This window comes from Triticum urartu, chromosome 1 (genome assembly GCF_003073215.2).
Source record: "Triticum urartu cultivar G1812 chromosome 1, Tu2.1, whole genome shotgun sequence".
NCBI classification, from domain to species: domain Eukaryota; kingdom Viridiplantae; phylum Streptophyta; class Magnoliopsida; order Poales; family Poaceae; genus Triticum; species Triticum urartu.
Window position 1 is genome coordinate 49,152,690 of NC_053022.1, and position 22,047 is coordinate 49,174,736.

The 22,047-nt window shown below is 47.9% G+C and overlaps 3 protein-coding genes across 4 annotated transcripts; 2 read left to right on the forward strand and 1 right to left on the reverse strand.

Annotated features, from left to right (window-relative positions):
• The first annotated feature begins 2,100 nt into the window (after positions 1-2,100).
• LOC125546243 (protein Rf1, mitochondrial-like) lies at positions 2,101-4,759 on the forward strand. Its single transcript, XM_048710438.1, has one exon. The coding sequence runs from the start codon at positions 2,266-2,268 to the stop codon at positions 4,744-4,746; it is 2,481 nt and encodes an 826-aa protein (XP_048566395.1). The 5' UTR covers positions 2,101-2,265; the 3' UTR covers positions 4,747-4,759.
• A 6,750-nt stretch (positions 4,760-11,509) lies between these two features.
• LOC125546245 (tetraspanin-6) lies at positions 11,510-13,895 on the forward strand. Of its 2 annotated transcripts, none has more exons than XM_048710462.1 (3): positions 11,510-12,370; positions 12,853-13,128; positions 13,547-13,895. In XM_048710462.1, the coding sequence occupies exons 1-3, from the start codon at positions 11,858-11,860 to the stop codon at positions 13,565-13,567; spliced, it is 810 nt and encodes a 269-aa protein (XP_048566419.1). In that variant the 5' UTR covers positions 11,510-11,857; the 3' UTR covers positions 13,568-13,895. The 2 variants fall into 2 exon arrangements, with proteins under 2 accessions (XP_048566419.1, XP_048566411.1); XM_048710454.1 differs by having other exon boundaries at positions 11,513-12,370; positions 12,853-13,172.
• A 1,591-nt stretch (positions 13,896-15,486) lies between these two features.
• Positions 15,487-17,354, reverse strand: LOC125546254. Its single transcript, XM_048710468.1, has 3 exons — positions 16,964-17,354; positions 16,646-16,767; positions 15,487-16,028 (listed from the first exon to the last, which is right to left on the reverse strand). The coding sequence occupies exons 1-3, from the start codon at positions 17,247-17,249 to the stop codon at positions 15,864-15,866; spliced, it is 573 nt and encodes a 190-aa protein (XP_048566425.1). The 5' UTR covers positions 17,250-17,354; the 3' UTR covers positions 15,487-15,863.
• Positions 17,355-22,047: the final 4,693 nt, after the last annotated feature.

Below are 22,047 nucleotides of genomic sequence, written 5' to 3' on the forward strand. Positions count from 1 at the left end.
AGTGTTTTAATAGATAAGAAGGATCCCAAATCACGGTAGCACCGTGCCGTGCTTCGCTAGTAGTAGCCACAGCCATAAGCAGTGGCGGAGCTTCATGGGGTCAACCTGGGCCATGGCCCCCCTAGCTCACATGAAAACAAACCTATATCCCTTCGTATTAAGCCCTACTTTCTACTAAAAATCAGTCGTAAACAATTACTCTTGCCCCCCCCCCCCTCCTAAGCCCATGCCCCTTCATGTTTTTGGCTCAAGCTCCGCCACTAGCCATAGGTGTGCCACACCGTGTCAAGCTCCGATAGCGAGCCACGTCAGCCTCCTTTCTTCTTCTCCATCGGCCTACTCCTCCATAAGGAAGCCACCACCGACTACCCCTTCTTCCCACTCCTCCACCCGTCTCATGCTCCTTTTTCTCCATCCACAGCACCAACGCTCTGACTCCACAAAATGTTGAAAAATGATAGAATTTTAGAGGCAAAGAACTCATGATAACACACAACATGTTGTTTCTTGACCTATGCGAGAGTGTCGGTTTTGATACTCTCATGTGGGACCCATTATCGGCAAGGTTCACTTCGAGGAAAAGACATTAAAGCTCTAGTTAGTAATTGCAAGGATTCCATTTTCCCTAAATTGATTAGCAGGAAAGGTGCCCGATGTCGCTCTGCCAGTTCATTTTGGTCGTCGACGTGCTCCTACATTTAACCCCTCGTGACGACAACAGTTGATTGCCTGTGACGCCCCTTGATGATGGTCTCCCTTTGCCCCGATCATCCGATATGCCAATAACTCTATTGTCGTTGCTCTGCCGCACCGTGGTTCGGGATTAGATTCAAGGAGAACCATAAGAACAATGGAGTGTGCAATTCACTGTAGCTCGACTTCCTGTGGCACAACTAGAAGGACACAAAATCCAGCAGCTACCTAGTAAGCTGGCCGCATGTGTGCCACCCGTTGGAGTTTGGCGGCCTTATCGTGCGCATTCTGCATCGCACGGGCATCTCTCTCTGCACACCAGCAGGTTATGGATCAAGGCCGCCACTGACCCTAACCACTCCTGGCGTCACCTTCAACTTCCCTCCAACGATGAGACTAGCAAATTCTTCTGCATGTCCACGATATGGACCATTAGCGACGACAAGACTTGTTGCTTCTGGTGCGATCACTGGTTGGGCAGCCAGTCCATCTCCAGTTTCGCTCCTCGCCTAATCAACCTCATCCCGCATCGCCACACTATCAGTTGCGATGGGCTTGCGAATCGAAGTTGGATCGACGACATCCATGACACTCTCGGTCCAGAGGCTACGATCGAGTACGTGGACCTTTCTCAGCTCATTTGCCATGGCATGCTCACTTATGCTCCTAACAAAATCGTTTGGAAGTGGTAACCGAACGGCCAGTACTCCGCCCAATCCTGCTACATGGCACTCTTTCATGGTTCGCCCGCGTTGCCGGCTTGGTGGCTGGTATGGAAGAGTTGGTCACCCCTCAACAAAACAAATTCTTCCTATGGCTCGCGTCCCTCAACCATTATTGGACTGCTGACCGCCGCGCGCGTCATGGCCTCTCGCATGTCCCTGCTTGTGTCATGTGCTCTCAGGAGTTCGAGACCATTGGCTATCTAATTTACGAGTGTATGTTCTCGTGGATCACTTGGCACAAAGTTCTATCTTGGTGTCATCTCCCTTTACCACCTTCGAACGGCACAACGAGTTTCTTCGAATGGTGGTCTGAAATTGCTTCATCGTCTCCTACCAGCATGTGCAAAGGCATCTAGCATATCATCAGCCTAACTGTGTGGCTCATTTGGAAGCACCGCAACGCTGCAGTCTTCGATGGCTACGCTCATTGACTGAAAACCTCATCAACAAGATCAAGGATGAAGCGCCGGTTTAAGCTAGAGTGGACGCTAAGGGCTTGGATACCATCTTTTTGTAACCTGAGATCCTGTTGTACCGATGCCGACAACCTCTCCCTTCTGCTCCCGTTTGCATCCTCTTTGACGTCGGTTTGTGTATCCAAGCCAGATGATACGCTCCCAAAAACTTTCATACTGTATGCTACGCTCCCAAAATTTTTCATACTGTATGATATCATTAATAAGCAGTAAAATCGACCAAAAAAAAAAGATGTACATATACTTGCGCGCCTCCCCGCCGGAGTGTCCCGCATCCGCATCCGCCGCCGCCGCTCACCCTCCTCCTCCTCCTTCTCTACCTAGCCGACGTCCGGCTTGCGCCTCCGCAGCTCCTCCTCTTCATCACGCTGATGTCCAGCATCCACCTCCGCCATTGCTCCACTATGCCCATGTCCCGCGTCTGCCTCCGCCGCCGCCTCTCCTCCTTCTCCAACTGCACCTCGCCGCCCTCACCAACCTGGTCTCCCCACGCCGCCTTTGCCGCGGCCACGGAGCGCGTCCGCGGCGGAACGCTCAGCCCGCAAGACGCACACCACCTGTTCGACGAATTGTTTCGGCAGGCCACTCCGGTTCCCGAGCGCTCCCTTGATGGATTCCTTGCCGCCCTCGGCCGTGCCATGCCCTCTGAGGCCTGCAGAGACGGCCCCTCCCTCGCCCTCACCCTCTTCAACCGTGTCTGCCGAGAAGAAGCCGGCATGCGGGTTGCGCCGCCAACCATCTTCACCTACGGCATCCTCATGAACTGCTGCTGCCGTATGGGTCGTCCGGACCTAGGGCTCGCCTACTTTGGGCGCATCCTCAGGGCGGGCCTGAAGGCAAACCAGATCGCCGCCAACACCGTCATCAAGTGCCTCTGCTGCGCAAAACATAGTGACGAGGCTGTCAATATGCTGCTTCATAGGATGTCCGACCTCGGCTGTGTGCCTGATGCCTTCTCATACAACACCGTTCTGAAGAGCTTGTGTGAAGATGGCAGGAGCTTGCAGGCGCTCGACCTACTGCTCCAGATGGCGTCGAAGGAAGGAGGTGCCTGCTCCCCCGACATGGTGGCATATAGCACGGTCATCCACGGCTTCTTGAAGGAAGGCAAAGTAGACAAGGCATGCAATCTGTTCGATGAAATGATGCGGCAAGGGGTTGTGCCTGATGTGGTGACGTATAGCTCGATTATCGATGCATTGTGCAAAGCTGGAGCAATGTACAAGGCAGAGTTGTTCCTTTGGCAGATGGTTGATGATGGTGTTCGACCCGATGAGGTGACATATACTAGCATGATCCATGGATATTCCACTTTGGGCCGGTGGAAACAGGTGCGTAAAATGTTCAGAGAAATGACAAGCCGTGGTCTTATACCAGATACTGTCACTTGGAACTCGTTCATGGACTCCCTCTGCAAGCATGGAAGAACCAAAGAAGCTGCAGAAGTTTTCTTTTCCATGGCTGGAAAGGGCAGCAATATTGTCTCCTACACTATTCTTCTTCATGGGTATGCCAATGAAGGAAGCTTTGCTGATATGATGAGTCTCTTCAATTCAATGAAAGGCGGCGGCATTGTAGCCAACTGCAAAGTTTTCAACATATTAATTGGTGCATATGCTAAACGAGGGCTGATAGATGAAGCTATGCTTATACTTACTGAAATGCGGGGACAAGGACTGAGTCCGGATGTAGTCACCTATTCAACTCTAATATCTGCACATTGGAGAATGGGTAAGCTGACTGATGCCATGGATAAGTTCAGTCAGATGGTTGTTGGTACGGGAGTACAGCCGGACACAGTTGTTTATCACTCCCTAGTTCAGTTCTTATGTACACATGGTGATTTGGTGAAAGCGAAGGAGTTGATTTCTGAAATGATGAATAAAAGTATTGCTCGTCCAAACACTGCACTCTTCAGTTCAATAATGGACAGTCTATGCAATGAAGGAAGGGTTATAGATGCACACCATATCTTTGACTTGGTTATAGACATAGGTGAGAAACCTGATATCAGTATGTTTAGTACGCTGATTGACGGATATTGCTTAGTCGGCGAGATGGACAAAGCATGTGGAGTACTTGATGCCATGGTATCAGCTGGCATTGAGCCTAATGTCATTACGTATAGCACACTTGTCAGTAGATATTGTAAACGTGGAAGGATCGATGATGGGTTGATTCTTTTCAGACAAATGTTGCATAAGAAAGTTAAACCTACAACTGTTACATATGAAACCATACTGAATGGATTATTTCGTGCTGGGAGAACTGCTGATGCGAAGAAAATCTTCGATGAGATGATCGAAAGTGGAATAATGGTGAGCATTTCTACATACAATATAATTCTTGGAGGACTTTGTAGAAATAATTGCGCAGATGAAGCGATCATCCTATTCCAGAAATTACGTGCAATGAATGTGAAGTTCAATATCACAACACTCAATACCATCATTAATGCATTGTACAAGGTTGAAAGAAGAGAAGAAGCTAATGATTTATTTGCTGCATTACCAGCCAGCGGGTTGGTGCCTAATGCTTCCACTTACGGAGTAATGGTACAAAATCTTCTAAAAGAAGGAGCAGTGGAGGAAGCTGACAGTATGTTCTCATCAATGGAGAAGAGTGGTTGTGCTCCTAGCTCTCGTCTTGTAAATGATGTCATCAGAACTTTATTGGAAAAGGGGGAGATAGTCAAGGCCGGAAAATATATGTCTAAAGTTGATGAGAAGAGCATCTCACTTGAAGCTTCAACTAGTTCGTTGTTGTTGTCTCTCTTTTCAGGGAATGGGAAATATCGGGAACAACTACAATTGCTCCCTGCAAAGTACCAATTTTTCGATGGAATCAGTTGATGCGCTGGACTTGGCAGATAAGCCTTGTCATGGTTCACATCTCCCTCTCAATGATGTAGACAAGTCTCTTCTGTGTGCCTGCCAATATTGAGCTGGGTGACGGTGCCACCGTGGTGTTCTTGTCGGTGCTTAGCTGTTAGGTGTGCATCCTATGGTCATTGTCCCTGATCCGCAGGCCACCTCCACAATGGCGGTCTGGTCCATGACGCATTTGCTAATGGTGAAAAGATTACTAATATTTGGGAGCATATGCACATCACGGCGGATTTCATTCCTGAGTTAATCGAGGTGAATTAACAGTGTTTGCATTTTTGGACATGTATGACCATTGACAGCTCAATGCTGTCTCTTTCTAAACTACAGTCTACAGTAACAAATTACCACAGGACCTCAAAGCTATCTTATAAAAAATTAAAATTATCATTTTATCAGTTGATTTTTTATTTATTGTTAAACAATACGTGTGTGACTTATTCGAACATGGCATGAATGCCTAATCTTGGGTTCAGTTCCTTCTGTTTTTTAAGCTTGAATTACTAAATATCTCAATCCAAAAGTTCATGGGTGCAACGCATTGGAATTTGTTCTATCATACTTAAACATCTGTTTGTAAGTGCTTCATGTTACTTTGCATTTCCAGGGATGTATCTCACCACAACCTTTCAGGGTCAGTACCTGATTTTCTGAGTCCAATGCCATCACGTACATTTATGATTGTGACAATCCTGACCTGACTTCGTTTTCCCAATCTGTGCAGGACGGAACCTTTAAATCTTTTATTTCTTCATCTGTCAAGGTTGATTTGTCAAGAAAACATCTGTTGATGAATCAGGGCTTGTTGTTGACACTACGGTTTGCACCCTTTTTTACAACATCATGGATGCTTTGATGGAGGCAATGGATAGCATTAAATGATTAGTTTTAGGGGGGGGGGGGGGATTATGGGTTGCAGCTGATTATATCTTTAAGATCTTACAAAATCGTATCATGCAATCTCAACTTTTGTTTAGGAATTATTGCCAAATTTGGTCCTGCTTACCTACTGCAAGATTTTTATGTTCGCTGACTTAACATGTTTTTAGCTTATACTCCCTCGTTCTTAAATATTTGTCTTTTTAGAGATTTCAAATGGACTACCATATACGGATGTATATAGACATATTTTAGAACGTAGATTCACTCATTTTGCTCCGTATGTAGTCACTTGTTGAAATCTCTAGAAAGACAAATATTTAGGAACGGAGGGAGTATGTGATAATTGTACCTGGCCATCTCTTTATGACCAGATCCATCTCTTTATTACCAGATTATTCAGAAACCATGGGAGTACATCTTAAATCATAAGAATAAGATATTGCAAAAATACAAGGTAGCGGCTTCATGAAATTTCATATTTGCTCCCGAGCTCAAATTCTGTTTCCATCATTCATTCGTTGCATTTGACAAAGTGATTGCCCATTCCGGAGCCCAGGATGAATTCACGCACCATTGAGCGCATTTTAGAAGACAATCAAACAAGTACAGTGCGTTTTTCTGAGAGTTTCATCTTTTCGTCTGAGAGTAAGGCTGCTGTTCTTCTGATCTTGTCATATCTTTCCCCTGTTTTTTGTTTCATTTGAGTTCTATTGTCCTTGGCCCCATCCTTTTTACGCTGATAGGTCACGGTGTCTTAATCCAGTGTATCCATTTGGCAGCATATATCCGTGTTTGACGACCCTGCAGAGAGAATCCGTTGCAGTTACCATCCTTCCTTTTAACTTCCTTTGCCAGTAAGTAAAGAATTGTGGAAACAATAACTCGCATTGTTTGTTTATTGCAGCATTGATCAACAATGGCAAGAGTGCCATCCTCATCAGCAAGGGCTCACTCTGGTCAGATGGGCACGCCTTGGGTTGTGTGCATCGGGCTCAAGGATTCAGCGAGATGATGGGGGTCTGCCAAGAGGGAGCCGACGTCTACTCTCGCCACTCTCAACAGTGCCATCCTCACCTTGCTCCCCCCTGGCCCTCACCTGTGCCTATTGAAATTTGAGCATAATTCCTCCTATGCTCAGCTCATTTTCACCGGTGGCCTGCAAGATGAGGCTCGAGCCTCACCTCTGTCAGTTTGAAGGAACGCTGCGTAGCGACGACAAGAGCTTGATTCGGTTGGTGAAGGCTGGTCCTCGAACAAAGATGTTGCCGTGGTTGGCTGTCAGAGGAAAGTGCTTGACCAAAGATAATTTAGCTCGCCTCTGTGGCCGGGATCAGCCAACTCGACCGGATATTCAAGCCCCCTTTGATACATCTATCCATCTACCTATTTTTTAGCTGGCCGTTTATACCAGTACCCAGCACCGGGTTATCTTTCTGTTATGGCGCTGCTAGAAGAAGGGCGCGAGAGGGCCGGCTGGGGGCCTTTTGCCCACGGCCAGGTAAGATGGAAGGGATTTCCTTCTTAATTCTTGCTTCATTAGATTGATACATCTCCTCTCTTTATATAGAGAGGTTTACTTGACTCCCAAGCAAGGCTTACTTGACCCCTAAGAAAGCGACCCTTATCTCTAATTAACCCTAAGACTAACGGGCTATACCGCCAGCCCAGGCCATTAGGCCCATTACGTACTCTAACACTACACCCCACCTGGACATGCAGCTTGTCCTCAAGCTGCAGCCTAACCAACTTATAACCATGACTCGAGGCAACACAAACCTAACACCTAAAAACAAGCCTTTTACATCTCGGCTTATTTTATTACTCTCAACCTGAAATGGACTGGGATGATTTATTTTGGACCTCTTAACAAAAAGTGGATACCATCCGCACGTTGGACGTGCACGTGTACAGCCACCTGGATCCCATGGACACCATCTGGACAAAAGGAGTGCATGTGTATGGCCACCTGGAAGTGGTCGCAAGAGCGACCAGCAGAGGCGTCCTCGCGGCGGCCGGCGGCAGAATGCAGTGGTGCTACGAGGTGCGCTCTTGTCGGTGACACCATGCCTTCTCCCCGCCGGACGGCTGTTGGTCGGCACCGCACATAGAAGAGTGGAGGGTTGTCGATGGACAATGGCGAGGACGGGTGCGCCTCCCCAACCGCCGATATCGCAGACTTTGAGGGCGTTGTCCGTGGGGAAAACAGCATGCCCAAGATCCCCGACGCAGTCGACGAGATCGAGGTCCTTTGCGCAGCGAAGCGCAACTGGGAGGAGTGGCAGCTGCAGACCACGCAACTCCCGCACACGCCGACGCGCTAGGAGGCCGCGTGCAGCAGCCTGCAGCCTCACCGTCGCCGACACGTGGCGGGTAGTGATACAAGCTGGAAGCGGTGACGGCGACGGCGGAAGCTTGATCTGCTGGATGGGGACGCCCTGGGGAAGTGGTGATGGCGACGGCAGGAACTTGATCTGGTGGATCGGGACTCCCGTCGGCGCGGTCGATGCGGGGCCGGAGCTGACCGGTGATGGCTGCTGCAGTTGCAGCGGCTGCTGCGGCGGAGGTCGCCTGGAGCGGTGGCTGCCACTGCAGCCAGGGCGGGGCGGTGGATGGCAACTGCTGCAGCGGCCCGATGAGCCCGGCGGAGGCCTCCTGGTGCGGCGGCTGCCACGGCAGCCAGGACGGGGCGGTGGTGGCGGTGGATGGCAGTTGCAGCGCTGCTGCAGCAGCCCGATGAGCGCGGCGGAGGCCGCCTGGTGCGGCGGCTGCCACGACAGCCAGGACGGGGCAATGGATGGCAGCTGCAGCGGCTGCTGCAGCTGCAACAGCTGCTGCAGCAGCCCGGTGAGCGCGGCGGGGGCTGCTTGGTGCGGCGGCTGCCACGGCAGCCACGGCGACGCGGTGGCGGTGATGGGCGACGCAGCCGGGTGCGCCCCATAGGACCCGGCCAAGAACAGGTGGATCTCCTGGGCCGCATGTGTTAGGTCCCGCAGCGCCCCGGACACCTCCGGGGTGAGGACGACGGGGGCGGGCGCGACGGAGGATCCCGGCGCGGGCAGGAGCGGGGCGACGGTCGTGACCGGCAGCGGAAGAGACGGGTTGGGCAGCGGTGAAGACATGATCGAACCGAAGCTAGCTGATACCAAATTGTTACGGCGCTGCTAGAAGGAGGGCGCGAGAGGGCCGGCCGGGGACCTTTTGCCCACGGCCGGGCAAGATGGAAGGGATTTCCTTCTTAATTCTTGCTTCATTAGATTGATACATCTCCTCTCTTTATATAGAGAGGTTTACTTGACTTCCAAGCAAGGCTTACTTAACCCCTAAGAAAGCGACCCTTATCTCTAATTAACCCTAAGACTAACGGGCTATACCGCCAGCCCAGGCCATTAGGCCCATTACACTTTCTTTTTGGGAAAAGCTACGCACGTCCACCGACTCCGTATCCGTTGGATCGAATGTTGATCACACGGTCAAGAGCATCCCCACATTTGTGTCCGTTTCCTGCAACTAGGCAACTGCATCGTCTTCTTTCCCGCGAATCTCTTTCTCTTCCATCTCTTTTTCCTGCTACAGATCAGGCGAGGGCGTTGGAAGCCGGCCGTCACCGTCGCTCACACCAGGCAGCCGGCCGCCCTGCCGCTCACAACTCTCCCGCCCTTGCATCTAGATTGGGATCGCCGAGCCACCCACTGCCGTTAGCGACAGTTCTTGAGATCCGTGCAGTTCAGTTGTCGTTCCAGCGGCGCGCGGCGAGCGCACGACCTCTCCATCGGCGTGAGCGATGTCGGAGGAGCCCTCCCTGCTGGATCCGTCCCAGCCCATGCGCAGCGTGTTTACAAGCTCTGCAACATTGCCAATGTTTCTGAAACAAAGCTCTCATTGCAATAGTCAATCATGTTTTTGAAAGAAAGACTCTTGTCGCAAAGCGGGGTCATATGCCGAGCTGCTTTGCAACGTCACCAATGTTTCTGAAACAAAGCTCTTGTTGCAATGGTCAGCGATGTGTTCATGAAACAAATCTCTTGTTGCAATACCAGCGATGTGTTTCTGAAACAATGTTCTTTTGCAATAGTCACCATTATTTTCTGAAACAATACTCTTGTTGCAAAGAGGCATTGTACGCTGGACTATACTGGGCAACCTAGACCGGACGGCCCGTGGGGCGGCGGATCTTTTAAAAAGATCTGCCGACCGACTCGTTCTTTTTCTGAGCAAAAAGTATTAGCTGGCTGTTTATACTGGTACCCAGCGCCAGGTTTTCCCCTTGTTTTGCCTTGTGAACCCTTGTCATTGCTCTCTCTTCTTCATGAATGAAATACAGCACTACCCTGTTGTTTCGTCAAAAATTTAATGACCCCCGTGTTAGTTTATCACGCAACGTAAGCGTGGAATTTATTTATGTACAGTCGTACAGAACAAGCTGAGGAAGGAGATGAAGAAAAAGAATGCAGGATGCCTGGCTTGTGCACTTGGGAGTGCAGGACTCTGGTGCAATATATGTATCACAGGAGAATCAACCATTTGTGAGAGACTTTAGTGGCCTTTCTACCGCAGCCACATGTGACTGTTCAAAACAAAAAAAGCGCATCCACTAGATGCACCATCTGTTTCCTGTCCAAGCAACAGCACGATCACTCACTCAGGTAACCTATGAACATGTGACCCTATCCAGTGACAAAGGAAACCGGTTGTCAGTATATCAACGATCATCATTCCTTTAAACATCTCATAATCAAATCAAACGCTGATAGCATGGCTCTACCTCGAGTCACCCAGGGGTTCCGGATCCCGACGCGTCTCCGGTGCGCGCTTTCCGTCACCGCAAACGTCCTTTCACATCCCAGAGAAGCCGATCCGCCATCACTCGGGTCTCGGGGCAGTGAAAAAGAAAAAGGGAAATTCTTCAAAAGTATATGTGGTTAGCGGCGCCACATTTGTCATTAGAGCAAATCATCGCATCCGCTGCTTTAAGCTGATTGGCCGCCGGCATCCTGATGAGCTTATCCTGCCCAAAGAGAATACACAAATCATCAAAGAGAAAGAAAGAGAGAAAGAAAGGTGGTGAGCAAAGGATGAAAAGTGGATGCATTATGCATACGATGCACTTTCCATTTGCCACTGATCCGGGCAGCAAGACGACTGGCTTAGGGCCCTCCTTCCATCTTTTTCTACTTGCATGCAAAGTGATACTGGTTGTGTCGTACTACAATATGGCTATAAAGCAAAGCAGGCCTGCTTCGTGCACTCTGATGTAAGGAGAAGGAGAAAGAAAGGAAGGGCCATGGTCGTCCAGAAAGCCGGAATCCGGATGCCCGGACCTATCTCCTGTGTTTATGTGTTTTTGCTTCATGATTAAGCATCCGGGCAGCGGCTAAGGCACCCGCGCATCGAGGACGATGCCGCGCCATAATTCCGATGCTTTTTGGCAATGGAGAATCGATGCCAAACATGGAAATCTGTGGGAGGTTTTATTCTTATTCCAGCAAATAAGAAAACAGACAGATATATGCTTCTCTCAAATATATATATCCTTGTTTATTGGTATTATAAGGCATGATGCTCTTCAATTCTTATCCTGTGGACTGGCTGAGCTTTGATGAATGTGAAAAAACTGAAAATGGCAGTGCTTCCTACTATTTTACTGTAAAATGGTATTTTTGCAAGAAAGACAGAAATAGACTGCTAAGGCGGAAAACACGGCGACCGGTTGAAATCAAACACGTAGCGCGAAAAAAGCGAAAGTTCGAACCGAAACAAAGTAAATAAAGGCGAGGGTAGGCGCCTCAGATTTCCCAAAACCACCACGGCATTATTAAAGAACGGCCTCCACAAAGGCAAAGCCAAAGCCAGCATTAGAATACCCACAAGTACGCCGCATTGCAGGGACACACACATACACGCACAGTCACCAGGATGCAAAAGTAGTTCCTCCAAGGCAAGAAGAAAGGCAAGGCTTGCTTTGCACCAGGCCGCTCCAGGACACACTACCACCATCCCAATCAGTAGAAGAGAGAGTGAGAGTGAGTGAGACAAGCCAAATCAAATTAAGGGCAACAACAAGAGCCAAGAACACCGTAGCCAACCGTATCATATAAACCAAACCAAAGCCCAGCAGCAGTGCACATAAGAACAGAGCAGGAGCAGGAGAAGGAGCAGGAAGAACCTGAGCAGGAGCAGGAGCAGGAGCAGGAGCAAGATGAACGGCATGTACTACCCTCAGCGTTTCAGCAACATGATGATCGGCTACCTCAACCTGGCCACGCTCCTGGCCTCCATCCCGGTCATCGGGGCGGGGCTCTGGCTGGCCAAGGGCTCCACGACGACGTGCTCGTCCATGCTGCAGACGCCGCTGCTCATCATCGGCTTCATCGTGCTCCTCATCTCCCTCGCGGGCTTCGTGGGCGCCTGCTTCCACGTCGCATGGGCGCTGTGGCTCTACCTCTTCGCCGTGATACTCCTCATCGGCATGCTGCTCGGGCTCACCATGTTCGGGTTCGCCGTCACGGCGGGGGGCGGCGGCACGCAGGTGCAGGGGAGGCCGTACAGGGAGTACCACATCTCGGACTACTCCTCGTGGCTCCAGAAGCATATGCAGGACATCAAGTACTGGAAGCCCGCACTGGCCTGCGTCGTCGGGTCCAAGGCCTGCCCCAAGATCGCCAACTGGACTCCCATGGATTACCTCCAGCATGATCTCACGCCAATACAGGTTTGCAGTTCAGCCACCGGTCCATTTTCTTCCATGTTTGCTCCTCTTGCTATTTGTCACCACTGCTTTCAGCACTTGTAGTTGTAGTACAGCAGAATTGATAATCTGAACTATAGCGGGCACAAACATAACAGATTGTCAAAGAAATGGTAACATAAAAAATAGCTAGATAATTTATTGATCCAGTTCAGCAGTTGCATCTATGTAAATTTAAATATCTCAAGCACAGGTTTATGTTCATTGTCTGTTTGGACAAAAACATCAAATTTATTGACTACCAAGATTCAAAACCCAGTAAAGAGTGTGACCCCAGGACAAAGTTTGAACCCATTTTCAGATAAACTAAACAAACTAGGTCTACTAAATCTCTAGCCCAGAGCATCTTCAGTGCTCCTGCACCTCTGCTACTTTAGTGCAAGTTGTAGTTCTAACTAATAGCTTTGCTGCTAAAATTACTAATGGAACTATGCACTATCATGCAGTCTGGATGCTGCAAGCCACCAACATCATGCACATACAGCGGGGGGATGCCGGTCGGAGCGCAGGACGAGGACTGCTACCAGTGGAACAATGCCCCAAACATCCTGTGCTACCAGTGTAACTCGTGCAAGGCCGGCGTGATGGAGCAGGTGCGCCAGGACTGGCACAAGATCTCCGTGCTAAATGTCATCGTGCTCGTCTTCCTCATCTGCATCTGCGCCTGCGGGTGCTGCGCCTTCAGAAACGCCCGCCGCTCCGTCTCCGAGTACCCATACGGGGTAAACCGCATGTCCAAGATCAATCCACGCTGGGACTACTACTGGTACTTTCAGCCAAAAATAAAAAACAAAATAAAATTGTCACACCATTTCTGTTTGATTGCTGCTTTTCACTGGCATTTGTTTTCTCTTCAGATGTTTGGTTTCAGCCCCCAAAATGCATTTCCACAGTCTCATGATTAAAGCAAAAAAATGGATTAGTTTATTTCTGAATAGTGCTTATTCAGCAAAGGGGGGGGGGGGGGTTCCTTCTATTCTGTTTTCACAACTGCATAATCATGCTTACCTGCCTCTTCATTAAAAAATCTTTGCACACATAAAAAAAGTAATGATGACACTGCCAATATAACGCAATTTCAGTTTGTGGCCATCTATTTCCTGTGATTTTTCTAACACTGCTTTATGGTTTTTGCTACAGGTGGCGATGGTTCCGCGATAGGAGGGAACAGATGTACTAGGCTAGCTATCGGAACTCAACTCATGTATAATATTTTCTTGATGGTAAATGGCCAAGGGGTTGGTTCAGTAGCACTCTGGTAGTGACCAATAATTAATCTTCTGTAGATATTCAGTATGAGGAAAGTACAAGATGGTGAAGTGGAAGGCATGTGTAGTTTATCCAGTATTGGTAGAATGCTTTGCATTTGAAGCATATTTAGTTAGAGAATTCAGAAGAGAAGAGATTTCTTGTCTATGGTGGGAAATCCAGTCAGCTATATATATATGACCATATCAGCACATGTACTGTTGGTGTGACTTCTATTTCCCATGTTTTGGTCATGCCTACCTTCTGATATGATATCAGTAGACCCATAGACTGCGGCTAAATCTAAGACAGGCTCTCCATCTTTAGCACTCATGGCATGGACCGTCGTATTTTGAAGTGATTTGAAAGCACTTAAAGATAGTGGATACAGCTCAGCGATATTTTAGAAAGAACTAAGTTCTAACTCAAGGAAAAAATATAATAATGAGATAACAAACAAATGAGAAAAATCAAATAATTTTATCACAAAAAAGTGCAGTGATCACCTACAATCAGTATTGGTTACAACAGCATATATTCCCATTAACCTTTCTCCACTATGGTAGCCAAAGTGTATTACATTTCTTTTAGTACATATCTAGTTGGTGAGTTTGAAAGAGAAGTGATGGCATGTCTATGGAGTAAAATCCACAGAGAGTCAGCTATATGACTATATCAGCACATGTACTGTTGGTCTGACTTCTATAGTTGTCATGTTCTGGCCTGTCTACCTTCTGATATGATTACCCCTAAACTGAGGCTAAACCTAAGACAGGCTCTCCAACTTCAGCACCCATGGACCATGGTATTTTTGATGTGGTTGTTTGGTAAGGAAAGACTTTACAGCTCAGCAGTAGTTCAGAAGGCGCTTCTAATACAAGGCAGAATAATGTAACGATAAGACAAACAACTGATAAGAATGAAATAACTGTTTCACAAGAAATGTGCAGTGACCATGTATGATTAGCATTGGTCAGAATAGAATATATTCTCATCGACCTTTTTCACATAAAACTTGATGCCCGATAGACGGTGCAGCAACTTCGCCGATAAGAATAATACTAGACGGAATCTCAAAAGGTGCTAAGTGATTACTGGATTGCAGGTGTTCTGAGGTTTGGGACAATCTGTCTCTAGGAAGCAAAGCAACTAGTGTCACGTGTCAGCTATGACTGTCTAACAAGATGCTGATTCAATGCAAATTCTGGAACACAACACAAGCAAAGAGACAGGCTGAATGAACTCACCTCCTTGCAACCCAGGTAGCCTCCAAGTGGGGAATGATTCCGAGAAGTAAGAGCCCAGAGGAGACTCAGCGCTAACCAAACTCTTAATCTCAACCCGCAATGAAGCCATTCGGTGATTTTAGTTGAGTGTCATCAAATTCCACTAGAACAGGTCATCTGAGTACCCTGTTGAAGATTCATGGACTCTCATTATATGGGGATTATAACAGCAGCAGTTATTCCTTCAAGGAGCATTCTTCCAGTAGGGGAGGTACCCTGCAGCAACAGGGATCATTGTGCATCCACTGCAATTTGCATGTTTGGAAGCACAATTGCCAGGCAACTAAATCTGCAGAATTGGGGTCATAGTGCCCAGGACAGGAAAGCGGGCCACCTGGAATAGCAGGGATGGAGAAAATGTCTGACAAAAAAACAAGGAAGCAATGGAAGGTTGGAAGCTATGGAAGAACGATCTGCATCTAATTCATAGATGCTTCTCTAAAACTGTGACATTTATGCAATATTCTGCAACACAACATAAACTGCTCTTCCAGGACATCAGAACTGAGGGGGTGGAATGCAAAGGGAGGCAAGGAACATGAGCAGTAGATCAATACAATCACAGTAGTTCCAATACTGACTCCATACGAACTTCTCTACCATAAATGTGACAGAAGGTTGCACTCGTTTGTCATTTCTGATTACCAGCACACAACTAAGATCATTTGGTTTATTCTAAATACAACACAGAACCGATATCTCATTACAATGAAGACAAATTTGAGAACATCATATCAAAACAAAATCCGCCACTTTGGGATGGCTGCTGAGGGGAGGGGTACAGCGAAAGTTTCACCCAGAAGGGTTGTGCCATTGTTGACAACTGTAGCACATAACATATTCAAGCTATCTGGAAAAGAAAATAGGGACGAAACGGAGCAGCAGAAACGAGTTAGACGCCTTGCCGTTTCCAGAGGAGCTCCTCAAGCCATTGCAGCTTTCTTTTCTGCCTCTATCTGCTTTAGCTCTGCCAACCTTTCCACCCATGCCCGGTCTCTTGCCACTGCAGCCATCTTTCTTTCTGTCCGTTCTGCCTCCTTCCTCTTCACAGCAACAGAATACTGTGCTTTGCGCTTCCTCTTCTCAGCCTGCCGAACCAAGATGAATGAATGTAAGAAATAATTATAGATATAAAATTCAGGTCTGGGTAATTATTAGACATATGGACAGAGCATAAGTGAACAGCATAACAAAAGTTTGGTATAGAACTACATTATAACAAGACAAGTTTTTGAATCTATATGAAGCACGAAAGTAAGCTGCATGATATTAAGTATTGACGCACTTCAAACTTATAGCTTCAAGCCCATGAGAAGAACATAAAAAGGAAAAAAGCAAGAAAGAATAAAGAACAGTGGGTTAGAAAAAATGTAGGTGTTTGTATTAGCACAATACTTTTAAAATGCGCACTCGACTACTCGTCTAAACTATGATTAGCTAGTTCCAATTCTAACATGATATTTAGCACTGCTCAGTAGCATGAAAAAATTACTTCTTCTCAGGATTTCAACCCCCCCCCCCCCCCCCCGGTTAAAACTACCTATGTTCTCAGGATTTCATCAGTCTGTTAAAACTACCTACGTTCTCAGTATTTCATCAGTCTGTTATTTTTTCCACTCCAGAGACACATACAGATTTTGATAACCTTGCATACACCCATCACACAATTAAAACAAGCATTGCAGGGAACTGAACAAATGCACACCATGATGAAGTCCTTGCGCTGCTTGATCCGCTTCTTCTCCTTCCTCCCTTGGACGCTGCCCTTATTCGGCTGGCTCGAAGGGATAGGCTCCCCCGGCGTGCACCTCACCCAGTAGTGCGGACCTGCCAACCAATAACAGCAGCATCAGCAGTGTTAACCAGACTGAAACTGCAAGCGCGGCGCAGGCAGTTCGAATGAATCGCATAAATCGGCACAGCAGCGACGCACAATTAAAATGGTGATAATCCAAAACGAATTGTGCAGATCGTCGCCATCTTTAGACTACTAAGGAACGCGCAATGGCACAGATCACCGCACCTTTGGGTCGTAGGCTGGCCCTCTTACGCCGGGACACGAACCCCGGGCGCCGCTTGGGGAACCTGGTCTCCGTGAGCCCTCTGAAGAGGCTGGCCCCCATTTCCGGCGCCCGCGCGACGGCGGTGGCGGTGGCGGCCGCGGCGGAGAACGGCCGGAACCCGATCGGATCCAGGAGCCGGAGAGGACGGGAAGGGAGCGGAGGAGGACCTGGTGCGCGCCGGGAAAGAGGCGCCGCCTGCGAGTAGAGCGGCGGGAGGGCTCGCCGGAGGGCTCGGAGGAACGCCATCGTGGAGAAGGTTCTAGAAGGTTGCTGCGTGGCGTCGGGCTAGGGTTTTAGCGGAGGGAGAAGGCGAGCTGCGCGGCGTGCGCTGTCCAGCGCTGAGAGAGCCCAGCTGGTGTAGAATAGTTGAAGGCGCCCTTCGGGAATTACGTAATTAGGAGGAGATTGTCTAAAAGTAAAAGACGTAATCAGAGGGGGTCTACGTAGTATTCAACGGAAAGACAACATGACACAAAACGACCAGCAAAAAAAAATACGCCAAAAATCATATCGGCCGTATTTCTGTCGATCGTAAGCCACCCGCCGGAGATTTAAAAAGGTAAAGAAAAAGGGACACCGCAATCGCTCTCATCGTGCCAATCTTTTAAAGACAACCTATTCACTTAAGGTGCCCCTCACAGTCTTGATGGATTATCATCGGTTCGGAGGGTTGAGAAATCGGGCCAGCCATAGAACAACTCGAAATAGAAGGTCAATCGAGCTGAACAGTGCAACGGGCACATCTAAACTAAACAACATGCAGGCTCCAGACAGCAAAGCACCAAAGTCACTGATTAAGGATACCCCTTGCAAAAGTCCCTCTTACATTCTCTGCTGGGAACAAGTGACGTACTGCGTGCATGCCAATTGTCGTAACCTCGAAGCTTTTCCTTTTTTCATAGATTTATTTTTTCAAAAAAATTATCTCTTGAACTGTGTGTCCAAATCACGAGCCGTTGAATTTCGCGCATCGAAACTTTAAAACTAGATCCCATGGTAATAGGTTTCGATGAAGTTTTTTTTACAAAAAAAAGGAATTGAAAAAGTCAGAAACCGAAATAAAAACAAAAAATAAAAAGACAAAAAGAGGGGAAACCAAAACCGAAAAAAAAACCTAGAAGCAAAGTTGTGCTTTTTCAATCTTTTGGAAACACAATCGTCCTTTTCGCTCTTCAGGAAGTGTATCTGTGCATCTCATAAAAGCACAAGTTGTGCTTTTTCCTTTTCGAGAAGCACAATTGTGCTCAGTGTGGAAGCATAGGTTATGTTTTTCTCATTTTTTAGAAAGCGTACTTCTGCTTTTTCTTCTCAGGAAGCACAGTTGTGCTTCGCAAGCACAATTGTGTTTTTCCTTTTAGCTTACCATTTTTTTCCAACAACAACATAGAAAAACCAAGCATAATTCAAAAACCCCCAAAATGTGTGCAGAAAAGAGAAAAAGTCATGCTCCTGTAGGGTGCACCCAGCGCACGACACATGCTGGCGGCTGGGAGCTTGTGCCCACTTTGAGGAAACAACTATTAAGGGCACCGCTTCGGGGGAACCCAACAGGCACTTTTGATGGGCTGGGAGTCAAAACCCAAAAAATGTGTGCAGAAAAGAGAAAAAGGCATGCTCCTATGAGGTGCACCCAGCGTGCGGCACATGGCGGCGGTTGGAAACTTGCGCGTCGCTTTGAGGGAGCAACTAATTAAGGCACTCCTAGCCCACCAAAAGTGTCCGCTGGGTTCCCCCGAAGTGGCACCCCTTAATTAGTTGCTCCCACAAAGTGGCGCACAAGTGACATATAATACCAAGCGCTCATGGCCATGACCCAGTAGAAAGAGGAGGGGAGGCTGGCTTGAACGATATGTGTTACCTGTGTCGGTCTTTTCCGACATTATAAATCCTTTTACTCTAGAAGCACTCGCCTGCTGAGAAGCCCTAGCCCTTGCACTTGAATTATCTTTGGATCAAGTTTTTAATGCATTTGATTGCAAACTAGTTGTTTCGGAGATAACAAATGGAACCGATGAAAGATATGGCACGGTTATTAGAGAAGTCATTACTCGGGCAAGAGAATTCACTAGCTGCTAGTTTATATTTGAAGGTCGAGCCATGAACTATGAAGCTCACAACTTAGCCAAATTTTTGTCTTCTTTAGATGCGGGTTGCCACATGTGGATGGTCATACCTCATGGCCCTTTTGTGATTTCTATAAACCTTACAATTGAGTAATAAAGTTTAGTTTACCTCTCAAAAAATTTGTGTAGGTCTTTGGATCATGTTGTCTGAGCCCTTAATTTGGACAACACACATTGTGCTCACTACATATATACAACTAAATAATCAATCATAGTAGTTTCACAAATAAGGACATATAGAATGGGCACAAATGAATCTCACTTATTCCCCACATCTCTCACGCCTATGTGGAATTACTTACACGTGATAGGGGAATAACCAATAAACATGCACGTAGATTAAACGGGGAGGAATCATATCGATAATATCGCAAAGTATCACAATAGTATGAATGATCATCGATCTCAATCTCTGAATAACCAACTAAATGGCCTCTGATCGTCCTCTCCTTTTCACAAAAGTTATTTGGATAGATAAGGGGAGGCGATGATGGCTTGTACAATCGCTTGTACGTCATGCTCATACAAGATGTTGTCTTCTTCTCTGGTGCGCCAAATGACAGTTTACTTAAAAGGAAAGTTGCTCCAAATTGCTTCAATGACAAGGGTATTGGCTGACTTCCTTCGAAAAGTGTTTGGTCATACACATCAAGTAGGAAAATAAGGTCTATTTGTTCTTCATAGATTATCATTAAAAAGGGTGAGAACCATAAAAACCCTTCGAACAACCAAATAAATACTCATGTGAAAGTGTCAAAATATTGAGCCATCTCCCGCAAGGTGGAGCTCACCCTAGACGACGCCTGCAGTGTGCACGCGCTCTTCCCGGTTGACGCCAGTTTTAGCTCCGGTAGGGTTGCATCCTGGCGCTCGTTGATCACGCTAGGTTGACCAGCTCGCTTGGCGAGGCGGTTGGTGGTGCCATCGTGGATGAGCTCGACCAACCCGGGAAGTCAATGGTGAGGACAAGGGTGGCTCGGCCGGTGGCACCGACGCCGACGGAAGCTGGGACCCTGAACATGGCCCTTGCCCGTGCTAGGAGCAACAACGCCGTGAAGGAGGAGGATGTGACTATGGGCACCGTCACGATGAAATTCCGTCTAGTCCGAAACGCAGGATTCCGACGTCAGCGAGGGTCACTGGAGGTGTGGGGTGATGGGAGGTTTCATTTTCTCGATCACCTAGGTGGCAAATGGCCGGCAGTGCGGGTTCCAACGACTGCAGTGCGGTCGGGTAAGAGTCGAACGGCTCGCTTATTTTTACTAAGAAGGCATGCTGCTCGCTAAATTTTGTCTAAACAATTGTGTTTTAGGAGTAAAAACTTATAATTTTCGGAAGTATATTTTAGTGATCTGCTAGCATAGTACTCCCTCCCTCCGTCTCAAAATAAGTGTCTCAACTTTATTTGAGAAATGTAGTATTTAAAAAAATCCTATGATCACGCAAGATCTATCTAGAAGATGCATAGCAACAAGAGGGGAGAGTGTGTCTACGTACCCTCGTAGACCGAAAGCGGAAGCGTTTAAGTAACACAGTTGATGTAGTCGAACGTCTTCGCGATCCAACCAATCAAGTATCGAACGCACGGCACGTCCGCGATCTGCACACGTTTAGCTCGGTGACGTCCCTCGAACTCTACATCCAGCTGAGGTCGAGGGAGAGTTTCACCAGCACAACGGCGTGGTGACGGTGATGATGAAGTTACCGACGCAGGGCTTCGCCTAAGCACTACGACAATATGATCGAGGTGTGTTTCTGTGGAGAGGGCACCTCACACGGCTAAAACAATTGTCAACTTGTGTGTCTATGGGGTGCCCCCCTCCCCCGTATATAAAGGAGCGGAGGAGGGGGCCGGCCGGCCTCCTATGGCGCGCCCAAGGGGTGAATCCTACTCCTACTAGGAGTAGGTTCCCCCCTTTCCTAGTCTAACTAGGAGGGGGAAGGAAGGGAAGAGGAAGAGAAAGGAAAGGGGGGGCTCCCAATTCGGATTGGGCTTGGGGAGGGCACGCCCCACCTCTTGGCCGCCTCCTCTTCTCTTCCACTAAAGCCCATGTAGCCCCATTAAGCCCCCGGGGGGTTCTGGTAACCCCCCGGTACTCCGAAAAATGCCCGAACTAATCCGAAACCTTTCCGATGTCCAAACATAGGCTTCCAATATATCAATCTTCATGTCTCGACCATTTTGAGACTCCTCGTCATGTTCATGATCACATCTGGGACTCCAAACAACCTTCGGTACATCAAATCACATAAACTCATAATACCAATCATCATCGATCGTTAAGCGTGCAGACCCTACGGGTTCGAGAACTATGTAGACATGACCGAGACTCATCTCTGGTCAATAACCAATAGCGGAACCTGGATGCTCATATTGGTTTCTACATATTCTATGAAGATCTTTATCGGTCAAACCGTGTCGGGGTATGGGGTCCCGGCAACCCTTAAGGTTCGAACACTGGGGTGCACGCGAAGTCTTTCCCTTCAATCGATCTACGCTCTAGCTTGCTAGGATCTTGCGGACGAACTCGACGAACTCACAACACAGATGGACACAAGGTTTATACTGGTTCGGGCCATCGTTGTGGTGTAATACCCTACTCTAGTGTGGTGGTGGATTGCCTCTTGGGCTGATGATGAACAATACAAGGGAAGAACGGCCTCCTGAGGTTGAGGCGTTCTTGAGCTCGGTGAGCTTGTGTGTGGGGGGTGGTCTCTCTCAAGATGAGATGAGATCGTCCCCTCTCTAACTAAGATCCGATCGTCCCCTCTACTGTGGTGGCTAGTCCTATTTATAGAGGCCCTGGTCCTCTTCCCAAATATCGAGCGGGAAGGGAGCCAACAATGGCGGGCTAATTTGAAGGGGGACAGCTAGTACAAGCTATCCTGACAAAAGTAGTCTTCGCCTGCACAAAGTTCTG